The sequence below is a fragment of the Histomonas meleagridis genome, assembly GCF_020186115.1.
Source record: "Histomonas meleagridis strain 2922-C6/04-10x chromosome Unknown contig_59, whole genome shotgun sequence".
Classification (NCBI taxonomy): Eukaryota; Parabasalia; order Tritrichomonadida; family Dientamoebidae; genus Histomonas; species Histomonas meleagridis.
Window position 1 is genome coordinate 207,854 of NW_027150901.1, and position 13,644 is coordinate 221,497.

A 13,644-nucleotide genomic window follows, 5' to 3' on the forward strand; every position below is an offset into this window, starting at 1 on the left:
CGGTCATCTGGGGGTACCCCAACATCTTGCTTTTTTTTAAAACCCAAAAAATTATGGATAATGATATCACACAAGATCAAACAACAACTGCAACAAATTATTTAGAAAAGGAAAGTGAAAATGTTTCTCTGGAATCACTTCTTTCGCTTGAACATATAATATTTAATTAAATTAAGAACTGAAGAAAATCTTAATTCATCAATAACAACAAACGCTAAAATTATTTGACACAAATTTCCCTCATTCATTTAATATTAATATAAGTAAATTAATTTATTTAGCTTTTGCATCACGAAATAACAAAAGTTCTGTTTATATTAATTTCATCTAATTAGCAAAATGATTGATCTAAATTTAGTTCATGAAGATCTTTTCTTTAAAAGGTGAGGTTTGAGTATTTGACATGATTTTTTTTTATTGAATTCATTTTGGCATTAATGATTGGTGGATGGGGAAAAGTTCCAAGTCAAGGAGCTTTCCAACAATCAGCCTCTCAAAAAACTTATCCTTGGATCCAAAACAAAGAAACTCATCATGATGATTTTATTTTAAAACTTCATACTGAGATACATGATTTTGCAAATTGGATTTCACCCACACCACAGGAAAAACATGCAAGATTATTAGTAGCCTATAAGCTCAGAATGTTAATATCTAGTCTGTGGCCAGATGCAAAAGTTTTATCGATTGGCTCAAGCGCTACTTTTACAAACCTTCCAGATGGAGACATCGACATTTCTGTTCACAACGCACCAAATTACGGTTATATTCTGGAAGAATTGAATAATTATTTATCGTCTTGCAACTTTTTCATAGAATCGGAGGTTATTCCAGCGAGGTGCCCCATTATAAAAGGGGTAGAAAAACAATTTAAATTCAAAATCGATATTTCTGTGAATAATGAAAATGGAGTCCTTAACATTAAGAGGACGAGAAGTTATTTTACAAAATATCCAACATTAGTTCCAACATTAATGGTTCTCAAATATTACATTTGCATGTATCATTTGGATGAGCCTTATACAGGTGGAATAAGCACAAATACACTTGTGCAAATGGTTATATTTTCTATTCAATCTACAAATGAAAAGGATCAATGGAATTGCGGAAATGTTATACTAAATTTTTTTGAAATATTTGGAAGAACATTTAATTATGTTACAACTGGTTTCTCGACACGTGAAGGGGGACGTACTTTCAGTAAAGTCAACAGATTTCTAATGAATTGGGAATCACCATTTACATTATGTGTTGAAGATCCTCAAGCTCCAGGAAACTTTCTTGGTGAAAATGCTCTTCAAGCTATTAATCTCAGAAAAATATTTGACAAAGCTTATCAATCTCTTAAATTTAGAACCCAACAAAAAGATGAATCACTTCTTGGCAAAATCATTAACCCAAGCTCTCCTTTCTTTTCACAAATGGAATCAAGGAGAAATGAAATTAACAATTTGTACCATCGTTTTGTTGGGATAGAATCCGTTAAACTAACATAATTGTACGATTAAAATCAATAGAATAACATCACTTTTTGTAAATAATTTAATAATTTTTATTTAAACGTTCGCCAAAACTTTACGAAAAATATTTTTGGGATAACGGTTATTGTAATAATTTGCTCAAAAATACAACGGTTCCACTGAAAAAATCGGTGTTAAATTCGCTTTTTGAATTTAAATTCTTTTATCGTTTTTTACAACGCGTTATCCGCTTTTCATTCAAAAAAAATTAAATTTCACATTAAAATACAGTTTATATTCTATTTGTTGGCGTCTATTTCTATGTATTAACATCTTTAAACCATTCGTGATTCAAAATCTGTTCGATTGTGTATCTTTTCTTTGGGTCTTTTTCAAGTATATGTGTTAATAGATCTTTCAGCTCAGATGAGATAGGGATTGTCTGTGGGTATACGAACTCATCGTTGATTATTCTCTGTGATATTTCGAAAAATTGCGAGAAAAAAATGTTTTCATCGTCAAAGTCGAAAAATGGTAATTTCCCATATATCATAACATACATTATCATGCCAAAAGCCCAAATATCTGCAGGCTTTCCAAGATAAGGAATCCCAAGGCACTCTTCTGGAGAGTAGAAAGCTGGCGTTCCATCTGTATCTTCAAGAAGCTCATTTTCATCTTCAAGGACAATAGACACCGAAAAGTCAGCAATGACCACACGACCATCAGAGAACTTAAGAATGTTATCTGGTTTAAGGTCTCGATGAATTATATTCATCGAATGAATACAATGAATACCTGAAGCAATCTGATGGAAAACATCTTTTGCTGTTTCTTCATCAAGAGGATCTGCTTTATATGAATATTTTGATAAAGAACCAGCATCAGCAAACGGAATAATTAATGTTATTGAATTTGTGACATCATCTTCAAGAATTTCGATTAAAGACAAACAATTCTTATCTTGAATTGATGACATAATTTGCGCTTCTCGCAGGAGTTTCTGTATAGGTTGTTCAGTATCACCAATTGATGTTCTAAACAAAAAGCCACGATCATAAACTTTGGCAGCAAAATTTTCTCCTGTTTCAGTATTTTTGACAAGAAAGACATCACTTGTAGCTCCATGTCCAATATGACGAACAAACTCGTATTCAAAAATTGTTGGTTTAATTTCTGGGTTGAAAAATGATGGTACCGCTGCAATTCCTCCTGAGCTAGTAGAATTAATTGATGTGAAAACTTGTTCATTTGCTATTGAGAATTCGGATGTAATTGCGTCATGAGTTACAAAATTTACTTCATCAACTTCAGCTTTCTCAATTGGTGTTCTCACCTTTGAATTAGATGAGCAGCATGTTCCCATGTGAGATTTATTATCTGCGTTTGATGAAATCAAACAGACCCCTCAATTACCAAAATAACGAGTTTTTTGCCAAACTTTCAGAAGGAACTTCTCAAAAAGTAATTTGACACATTTAGAAAAAGTATGTGGTGATCATTATTGATACAATTGATTGGTGCACCCTATAAGGTGATCACCAGCGGCACCTTAGATAAATTTATATTCAATGCTGTTTTTTCAATCTTATGATCAGAATGCTCAAATTGGTTACTTTGACTTTATCATTTTGAAATTTTTATCGAAAATGATTTCTTGCTAAAATCATGAACTACATGTTATATCAAGTTATAGATGAAATTTATCATTTGTTAGTAATATAGGGGTTAAATCAAGTTAAATGTTAATAAAGCTTAACATCAAGTTTCAAATAAATTTATCATGATTTAATCACATATTTATTTTTTAATATATATTCAATCTTTTTATTCATAATGTTTTGCTTTATAACGATAGCTTATTGACATATTAAATCTTTCTATTGTCCAGCAGTGAAAGTAGGTAACCGACCAAACCATTTGGAATTGATGTGCCGATAGCTTCGAACGAAGTTCTCAATTCATCAAATTCGACTTTTTGATGTTCGAGGCAAATATTTCCAACGTTTAACTTTTCATAGATTTCACGTACCTTATCTATTTTCTCCTTTTCATTATGACCTATACTCGAGCGAAGTGTTTCACGCTGTTCTTCATTAGCAAGTTCCATTGCTTTTGCAAGTAACCAAGTACATTTTCCATCTTGAATATCAGTCCCAACTTTTCCAAGTTTGGAATAATCACCATAGAGATCGAGATAATCATCTTGGCATTGGAAAAGGCACCCTGCCTTTATGAGAAGCTTTTTGAGCTGATCTGAATTCCATACATCTTTTGGAATCTTCTCTGAAAGACATAACCCAGAAACAAATGGCTGCCATATGGTATAGTATGATGTTTTGTTGGTGACAGTGAGAAGCCAATTATCGAGTGTAGGTTCTTTTGCCTTGTTATCAATAAATTGTCCAATCGAAGTTAATATTGTGGTTTCATGAAGAAGTGATTTGATAGAACGAATTGTATCTGGCTTAAAACCAGTAAGGTAATGTTCAATAATTACATAAATAACATTTTCAAGAAAATATGAATCTGAAACAGCAGTATACCCATTGTTGTCTTTTGTATACCAGCTGGGCTTGCCACGTCTGAGAGGTGATTGATCCATCAAATCGTCAGCAACAAGGAAAGATGCTTGAAGAATTTCTTGTACCCATCCAAGTGCATAAGCTGGCTTTGCTTCTTCTGAATTTGGATCGATTCCTGTTGCTTCTAAGAAACCATAAACGCTTAAAAGCCCTCTAATACATTTACCTCCATCTGTTGTATAGTTAACAAGTTCATGAAAATGATTAGAAAGCGGAAGGGTTGGCCACTTAACAACAATTGTGTCTATGTAATTAAGTAATTCTTCTTTAAAAGCAAAAAACTGTTCTTTTCCTTTCATTATTTCTGACTTTTTTTTTTCTGAACTTTTACAAAATGTCATTTTGTTTTGAGACCGTTAATTTGATGATCAAATTTCTCAGACTTTGTTCGAATACACATTTTACAAATGAGTTTCAGACATATTCACCCAAATGAAACAGGCTATTATATTGCCATTATTGGTGATGAAGATACAGTAACAGGATTCCTTCTTACAGGCATTGGTCAAATGGAACAAGATGGAACATCAAATTTCTTAGTCGTTCGTCCGAAAACACAACTTGAAGAAATAGAAAAGGCTTTCAATACTTTCACTGAGCGTGATGATGTTGCTATTCTTCTTATTAATCAACACATTGCAAATGATATTCGTCCATTAATCGAAAGATATGACAAACCACTCCCATCAATTTTAGAAATCCCAAGTAAGGATCACCCATACAAGCCCGAAGATGACACAGTATTTAAGCGTGTTTCAGCTTTGCTCGGGTTGGCATAAAAGTTGATTTCAATAAATTTTCACTTTATCGAATTTCTTTTTAAAGTTGTCTAACATCCTTTCCATTCTGAAAATTAAAAATTTGATCAAAAAAATTTATTCTTTATTTAAAATTAAATATTAATCTGATTTAATTTTTATAAGAAGAAGCTTCCTTAAAAGGTGATCACTCTATATGGAGGATATTATTTTATATTATTTATATTAATGCATTTATTAAATGAGTTTGGTTTCACACAAGAAAATAAAAACAAAAAATGTTGGGGTGCCCTAATTCGAGAATTAATCATTTTTAATGGCTGAAGAACTGGAAAATGGGGAATTTATTATTCTTAAGGACGATTCAGTACATGCAGTACAACAGCAAGGGCCTTTAATTAAGTTTGAGCCAGGAATTCTTTATCTTACTAATTTTCGTATTTTATTTGATTTACCTGCTCAAGAAAATGGCCTCAAATCTATCAAACTTTCACAAATCATCAGATTTTCCCAAAGCATATGCAATGATTCACCCGTATTAGATTTACTATGTGAAGAAGAAGGGCAATCTTTACATCTTTATTTAATAGAAGAAAGTCATCGTGCCACGTTAGTTTCATTACTTTCACAAATATGTGCTGCTAGTGAACTTGGTCAAGAGAAATGTGATGCTTTTTCACTTGTTCTTCGCCAACAAATTTTATCGTTTGATTCATTATCAGAATTTTATGAAGCTTTTCCAAACCTTCCGCCCATTGACATTCAAAATCTCCAAGTGTCCACACGTCGTACGAAAGAACTTCAAATGCGCATAATGCGTGAAACTGTTCAAGAGTCATTGAATCCATTTAACTTTTTTTCAGATTTTGTTGAGACGTCTCCCACTTTATTTTTTGTGTTTTTTGCTCTTTTTGTTGGCATTGTCTCCATTGTATTCCAATTTATTTCGTTTGGAACATTAGTTTGTGTGATAATTATTGCAATGATATTCCAATACGGGCTTCAAATTATTGTCGGGAAGTTGCCAAAACCTTCCGAAAGGATCATAGACAATAATGCGACTTCGCCTGTTAAGAAATTCGTTGCAGCAAGTAATATGTTTCATGCAGTTTTGGATAGAAGACTGTTTTGGGGTAACTCGCATGAGACATTGGAAATTGTGTTCTTCTTGTTCGTTGTGCTGTTCTTGTTCTTGATATTTAGTCCAGCTTTCCTTCTGTGCGTATCCATTGTGAGTTTGGCTTTCTTCGAAAGATGGGATATTTTCAAGTTGGGACCCCTTTCTTCATTACTGGCAAAACTCATTCAATGGTAATATTGTAACTTGTTTTAGAAATAAATTTTTTATGTTTTTGATTATTTTAAATTATTTAAATTCTTTTTGAAAAAATAAGATATTATTGATCTTTGTTTTATTAGAAAATTCTCGAGACATTAAGGCTATTATGACCTTTTTGAGGTCGTGATTTAAAAAATATATCTGATAAGATTAGTAATAAAATAAATTTACTTTTTGATTTTTTAAAGAATTCATTGAAGTGATTTCCCTGTGTTGTTTTTACTTGAAAAGCTTTTAAATAGGTCTCAAATTAATTTGTATCCAAAGGCTTTTGTTCCTCATCTTATTTTGGGGCGCCCTGGTAACTGTTAGTAAAGCTCAGAACAAAAAAAAAGAAAAATGGAACCTCTTCTAAACAGAAAGAGTACTCATTGTTTTGTGAATAGGGAAATGTTAGAGAATGAATGGAATAAAATCCAAAACATAATTAAATATTGGGATGCACAACCAGGTCCATTTGGAAATACTCCAAGATTAAATTTCCATGAAAAAGGAATAGGAAACTTTCTATTCACCAATGAAAAAGGATGGGTAATTGGATCACATTTTGTTTCAAACGATAAAGAAAAACTCAATCATACCATAATTGATCTTGGATATAAAATGTATTGTCTATCAATTGATTTATCCAAAAAAAATATTTCCACATGCTTTTGTTCCAATCTTGACCAAGAAAAATTAATGAAATTTGGAAAAGAAATACATACCATGGAATTTCAAGTTCCACTTGCACTAGCTTTTGGTGTTGAAAATAAGGATCCAAACATATTACGAAAGTTTTTATCATGGTTTAATTCGGATAGCTATAGAATTCCGATCTCCAAATTTGTTGAAGATCCAAACAAAACTCAAGAATTCATTCCATTATTTGAAGCTGTTAGACGCTCTCCTTCATATGGGAATGCCCAAAACTGGAGAATATTAGTTGACAAATCAAAGATACATTTTTATTGCACAAGCGAATACGATGAAAGATACTTAAATATTGGCTGCGCTTTGGGCGCGTTTGAGATGGCCGCGAAAGTTAATGGTATTACGGGAGAATGGAACATTTGTGAGGAACCGCCAAAACACGAAGGGGAATATATCATTTCATTTACTGTCGAACAGCAAAAAAATAAAAAGAAATAATTAAAAGAAAAATTTCATTGGAAAATATTTTTTTGTTTTTGTATTTACTTTGGTTGTGTGTTAAATGAAATTAAAAATGTGATATAATTCGGAGAAAGTTGAGTAAAAATATATAAATCTCATTAATGATTGTAAATGAGTATATCATTTATTGGGATATTTGGGGGGATGAAGATCGATTTTTAAAGAAAGATGCACTAGGTCGGTGTGATAATGATTATGATCAAATTCATATATATAAAATAAAATTATATTATCTCGAATTACATTAGGAAAGATTTAAAAAAAATTTAAGTATTTGATCATGTGAACCTGAGCTTGGAACTAGAGTACTCATATTGAATTAGAAAAAATCGACTTTGTTAATACGACTATTATAATTATAAATAAATTTCTTGGAAAATGTTGAATGGGAACCACTCATGATTCATTCATTCTAGATTTTTAAACACAAATCACAATTATTCTTATTAATGATCCCTGACATAAAATTAAAATATATTATAATAAAGAAACTCATATCTTTTCTTGTAATATAAAATTCATATTATGAATTAAAAAAGATTGAATGGAACATATATATTTTATATGATAAAAAAATGTTTGGCCTAAATATAAATACAAACATATAAAATTCACTGGATTAAACCACTAGTTTAACATTAAATTATCAATTTTTTTTTTCATTTGCATACATTTTATGTGTTGAATTAAAGCATTCTTCAGTATATTAATTTATTAAAATGTCTCATAAAAACATGAACTAAATCAATTTTCTTCATTTGTATTCAAAGTAATTAAGTATTCAAAGATAGAAATTTATATGAGAAACATAGAATGAATACAAAAACTTATACATAAAAAGGTTAAATGTAAATTGTAAGCGATCTATAAATCAATTAATTGTTGCTTGAACTGATGATTCAACATTTTTTTCTTTGAGATTGAATATAAGAGTTTCCAATGAATTCAAGAGTTCTATAGATCTTTTTGATATTACTTTTTTGGAAGATATATATTTAATTGAGTATTTTTATTTGATTATTTATTTGCAGAATTTTTTTGTAATGTAAAAATATCACATTTACATATTAGTGAAAATGTTGGTAAGATTTGTTTACTTAAACCTTACGTATTAAAATGTTTCCGTTTGAGTCATTGCCACCATCACTTCTTACTTTAGCTTTTAACATGACCGGTGCTTTGTATTTATCAACAGTAATCCTGTAAACGTTGTTAGTGTGATGTGCACCAGTTGTTCCTTCATGTTTATCCTTTCCTTGACTCTTACCATCGCATGTAACTTTTACATCCTTCATATCGAGTCTATGCTTTCCATGTGTATATCTGAAAGTGATTTCATATGTACCATTAGACTTAACAGCACTAGAGATATCCCACTTCTTCTTTGCCCATTCTGGTGTTGTTTCACCTGATTTCCAACCTAACATATTAGAAATGAAGTGACAAAACTTTTATTGGAAAATTGAACAGAAATTATTGATCGTCGATTGAAATATCGCTGTTCCACTTTTTCACATCACTGATTTAGTCAATTTGCCAGAACCCGTAAAAATTGAACATAAAACCGATCATTTTACCTCACACTTTTTAGTCAGCAAAATTCTCATTCAAAATTGAATGAATTTCAAAAAAAGTTTGCATTTGGCAAGAATTACATGTGATTCTTCTTAGTATTTTTTTATATCTAAATGAACTTATGCTTGAGTATAATATTATTTTGTGTTTTTCTCGTGATGAATTCATTCTTTAAGAATAATTATTAATTCTAGACAAAACATATATATTTACTTTTGGCTTATTTTCCTCAATAGAAACCTCTGGAGAACTTGCAAGTTTCAAATGTTGCTTTAAAATGAGTTCATATGATCGAATGCGGTAAAAATTTTTCAGATGGCATGTCATCTATAATAAAAGTGACAACATATGTTCTTTGGTCAGAACATCGGCGGAACAATATTTAATTCACAGCAAAGCCCTGTACGTTCACCAGAAAACGAAAAAACACATAGTGAAGATAAAAGATACGAATCGTTTATACAAAATGCAATGCCACCAATCAAACGGGCTCTTGGAGTCAGCGATGATGAGTGTTTGAAAATCATTGAAGAACTTTACAAGTCTGTTCCAAGTTGGATGAAAAAGGATTTAACACAAACTCCAAAAGAAGATGAACCACCTTTTTATCCTGATGCACTCCTAGACCCAGATGAAATTCAACAAATGGATCCAATTCTTCTCTCTATGTTTTTCTCAAATCAATAAACTGTTTTTCATTCATCATTTTTTTTTTTTTGATTTGTTCTTTTGAAAAATTATTTAATTACAGTTCTTGGTGCTATTAATTTAATCATTCCAGCTAACTAGAGCTGTTTTGCCCATTTCATGAAAAAAATGTTTTTCTATTTCGAAAAACCGTTAATGTATTTATGAATGAAATAGTTCCATTCGCCCAGCAAAATTGGAACGTTGTATTCAGAGCCGAAGATCAAACCGTAATCCTTTATAACCCAAGTTTACATAGGGTTAGAGCCTTAGTTCCTCAATATTCAGTTTCAAATTCAAGTTTATGGGCATCATCACATTATTTTGATATTCTTGAAGAAATGTTCCTTCGGTTAAATGATGCATATTCATCATTAAATGATTTTTTATTAGATGGTTATTTCGATAAATTTTTTCCATTTCGGGAAAAGATTGGAAGTGGCGGATTTAGCTCAGTATATCATGTACGTCATCAACTTGCAGGAATTGTTCTTGCCGATTATGCTGTTAAAGTTGTTCCTTTTGGTGAATTTTCACGTCTTAGAAGAGCATTATCCGAAGTCAAATTTCTTTCTCGTTTATCTACACCATCTCATCCACTCATACTTTCTTATTATCATTGTTGGGTTGAGAACTGGCAACCTGCCATAATTGGTCCCAAAGTTCCATGCTTATTTATTCTTATGGAATATTCTAAAATCGGAAATCTTGAAAGTTATTTACAGAAAACACCTAATCTCCCATACCATGCTCGGTGGCAAATATTTCTTAATATTGCACTTGCTTTGCAACATTTGCATCAATTTGGAGTCATTCATCGTGACCTCAAGCTTTCCAATATTCTTGTATTCAAAGAAGATGGTAATAATCCATTGCCATATCGCTTTGTTCTTTCAGATTTTGGAACTTCAACAGAAGCATCAAATCAAAACGGTTATCCCTCAGAAAGAACCGGCGCAACCGGCACGATAGAGACGATGGCTCCTGAACTTCTTGAGCAATCTTCTGATGGACGATATATCCATCATCATTCATTCCAAAGTGACATATGGTCACTTGGTGTTATATTTTGTACTTTATTCTATGGTGTTAATCCATTTAAAGAAAGAAATGGTGAACAACTTTTGAGATCTTTTTCATCGATTAATGATTTGATTGAGAATTGTAAGATACCTATAAACAAATCACCACATGAGGTTTATGATCTAATGAAACTTATGTTAAGAAAAAATCCTTCGCAAAGGATTTCGATTAATGAGTTATTGAATAACCAAATTGTGAAAAGTTATATCAAATCTTTAGGCATTGAACATCTTTTATCTTCGGATAAAGCAAGGAATAATGATTTAAATGATTTAAATCAAAAAACTGTATTTAAAAGATCGATTCCAATAACATTTGATGGGAATAAGAATAAAAATAAGCGAATTTATGCGAAAAATTGGATAAAAATGATTTTAAGGAATAAATTCCAAATGTTATTGTTGATATCGGCTGCATGTTTCGTGATTAATCCAATGTACATAAGAATGATACATTTTGCGTTTAGCTTAATTTTAACTATTTCTTCTGCTAAGAATCCATTTGTTATGTTTTTGTTTCCTCTTTATTTTGGAATTATTTATTTGTTGTTCCCAAATAACAGCTTCTTCCTAGTGGTTCTATCTCTTTTTGTTGCGGTTTTGTTTTGTTTGAATAAATAAATATTTGTTTTTGTTTGTAAAAAAAGTTTTCGAGAAATTGTTATAATTTCATATGAAACCATAACATACGTATGCTAAAAAGAAATTAATTTCTTTTTGTAGATATTCACCTTAAAGATTAATCAAAAAAAACTTCACATTTTACAATAAAGTAATGCAAAGACAAGATGATTGAGTTATTTTGGTTCCGACCTATTTAAAATTGTTTACTAAAATTTTAAGTATTGAAAATTCCCCTCGTAAACGGTAATTCTGATTGCAATCCGTACAGCTCTTTTTGACTATGTCTGTTTGGATGCATATAAATGCTTAGCTCGTTCTTTAGAAGGGCATCAAAAGCTTTCGATATTACCGAAGCTGCTGCAAAACAAGTAAAGAATCTTCTTATGGGTGATTTTGAGAACCGTTATCTGAGAATAGGCCTCAAAGAAGGTGGTTGTGCTGGATTTCAATATGATTTTGACTTTGAATCAAAGCCAAAAAAAGGTGACCATGTATTCGAAAATCATGGTGCTTCTGTAATCATCAGTGACAAAACACTCTTTTTCATTCGTGGTGGAGTCCTCGATTTTACATCCAATAAATTCAGTTCAACATTCAAAATAATTCTTCCATCATCAACCGGATTTCATTCATGCAATTGTGGAAAGTCTGTTGGAACAAGTGATAACAAAGGTGCATGTATACACTAAATAATCAAATAATTATACTTTCTTTTTTAAGTTTTTTTTCTGATATAATATTATTTCTTTGTTACGGAGAGGCTCTTCTAGTTATTTTCCAAAATCATAATTTTGTATTTGATATAATGATCAATCATCTTATTATAAAACAACTATTAATAATTTTTTACTTTAAACATATGATTGTAATATTTTCTTGAATATATCTCTTAAAAATTAATCTTTAAATACATTTTCTTTTTTTTAATATAGAAAACTAAGAAAATAGCACATTACATTTGTAAACCAAATTAGAAGACAGAGAAAAAAAACTAATTTTTAATGAAAAAAGATCAGCCAATTGATGTCCTTTATCATTTTATTTGTAGAAAAGTTTATCATTTCTACAGTATTTCGAGAACTATAAATACTATTCATGTAAAGACATTCAAATTAAAATATTTTAATAATTTTGCAATAATTCATCTTCCAAATATAATAAATAAAATAGAAAAATATGATTTTGGAGGTGTTAAAATTATTCAATCATTATAATTCCAAAATCTGTCTAAAATATAGAAAGTTTGTATTTAAAGGGTGTTCTTCTTTTAAGCATATATTATCATTCTCATCATAAAGATTATGTTGTTCATATTTATTAAGCATTTCTTAAAAAAGGAATGAAAATGAAGATAAAAAACAGTTTGGCATTAAATATTATGAATATTTCAGTTATAGTGTAGGATATTAAGTAATTTAACAATTTCTGTATAATCTTTTTTGTTTGCCGAAATAAGTGCATTTCAAAATAATTTAAATATTTTCCAAACATATTTTGAAATCAAAAATAATTATGTTGTATCAATATTATCTCATCTATGTTATAGAAGTAATTTAATTATATCAGTGAATGCTAGATAGTGAAGTGCTGTTTTAAATAAAATGAATAAATATTAATACAATTTAAATAAATTCCAAATGTTATTTTGAAATCAAAAAATATTTAAAAAAATTTCAAATAAAACAAATTTATGTATGCGTCATTAAAATATCATCTCCTTTTTGTTCCAATTTACAAGTTCAGTATTTTTTGAATAAAAGGATTCTCATAAAAGATATTTTGGAATTTCACTGTGTTGAGGAATATATTTAATAAGAAAAAGATTTATTTTTTACTGCAATATCAAACTAACGATTTTCATACCTTTTTCAATTAAATATGATAAAATTTCATAATTAGAATTCTTAATACATTCCCATTCTAAATAATCAAGATGTTCAATGTTATTTTCAAAAGGGAATTAAAGATATCATTTCGATAGAATTTAATACCTGCTTCATATGTATTTAAATGATGAATGATTTTGCTCACACACAAATGAATGATTTCTTCATTTCCACTTTCAACTGTATATTTATCTGAATTTTCATCATTAGAACCATATGTAAGAAAATATTTTAAACAATTCATTGAACCAAAAAATGATGCATTATCATTTAATATTACATTGTTTTTATTAATAAATGAACATCTTTCATAAAGTGATGGTTCAATAATTTTGCGAAAATCAAAATTTGTTTATGATTATATTTTTTTGAAGTTATCTATTTCATCATTTCTAATTATTTTTTTAATTTCATTTGGATTAACTCCTTCTTAAATTCATTTTTGAATTTCTTTTTAGATTTTAATATATTATTAAAATTTTTTTATTCTCAC

General features: G+C 29.8%; 7 protein-coding genes across 7 annotated transcripts; 4 read left to right on the forward strand and 3 right to left on the reverse strand.

Annotated features, from left to right (window-relative positions):
- Window positions 1–1,779: 1,779 nt before the first annotated feature.
- On the reverse strand, window positions 1,780–2,826 carry GO595_007814 (CAMK family protein kinase; the record flags this gene model as incomplete). Its single annotated transcript, XM_067921319.1, has 1 exon — window positions 1,780–2,826. One exon carries the CDS (start codon window positions 2,824–2,826, stop codon window positions 1,780–1,782), a length of 1,047 nt encoding a protein of 348 aa, XP_067772044.1.
- A 504-nt stretch (window positions 2,827–3,330) lies between these two features.
- GO595_007815 (Farnesyl pyrophosphate synthase) lies at window positions 3,331–4,344 on the reverse strand (the record flags this gene model as incomplete). The annotated part of the gene is made up of 1 exon (XM_067921320.1): window positions 3,331–4,344. One exon carries the CDS (start codon window positions 4,342–4,344, stop codon window positions 3,331–3,333), a length of 1,014 nt encoding a protein of 337 aa, XP_067772045.1.
- Window positions 4,345–4,452: 108 nt separating this feature from the next.
- On the forward strand, window positions 4,453–4,824 carry GO595_007816 (vacuolar ATP synthase; the record flags this gene model as incomplete). The annotated part of the gene is made up of 1 exon (XM_067921321.1): window positions 4,453–4,824. One exon carries the CDS (start codon window positions 4,453–4,455, stop codon window positions 4,822–4,824), a length of 372 nt encoding a protein of 123 aa, XP_067772046.1.
- A 295-nt stretch (window positions 4,825–5,119) lies between these two features.
- On the forward strand, window positions 5,120–6,118 carry GO595_007817 (uncharacterized protein; the record flags this gene model as incomplete). Its single annotated transcript, XM_067921322.1, has 1 exon — window positions 5,120–6,118. The coding sequence occupies one exon, from the start codon at window positions 5,120–5,122 to the stop codon at window positions 6,116–6,118; it is 999 nt and encodes a 332-aa protein (XP_067772047.1).
- Window positions 6,119–8,394: 2,276 nt separating this feature from the next.
- Window positions 8,395–8,724, reverse strand: GO595_007818 (family 20 glycosylhydrolase; the record flags this gene model as incomplete). The annotated part of the gene is made up of 1 exon (XM_067921323.1): window positions 8,395–8,724. One exon carries the CDS (start codon window positions 8,722–8,724, stop codon window positions 8,395–8,397), a length of 330 nt encoding a protein of 109 aa, XP_067772048.1.
- A 496-nt stretch (window positions 8,725–9,220) lies between these two features.
- Window positions 9,221–9,559, forward strand: GO595_007819 (uncharacterized protein; the record flags this gene model as incomplete). The annotated part of the gene is made up of 1 exon (XM_067921324.1): window positions 9,221–9,559. The coding sequence occupies one exon, from the start codon at window positions 9,221–9,223 to the stop codon at window positions 9,557–9,559; it is 339 nt and encodes a 112-aa protein (XP_067772049.1).
- Window positions 9,560–9,723: 164 nt separating this feature from the next.
- On the forward strand, window positions 9,724–11,954 carry GO595_007820 (AGC family protein kinase; the record flags this gene model as incomplete). Its single annotated transcript, XM_067921326.1, has 2 exons — window positions 9,724–10,610; window positions 11,591–11,954. The coding sequence occupies 2 exons, from the start codon at window positions 9,724–9,726 to the stop codon at window positions 11,952–11,954; spliced, it is 1,251 nt and encodes a 416-aa protein (XP_067772050.1).
- Between the last annotated feature and the right edge of the window lie 1,690 nt (window positions 11,955–13,644).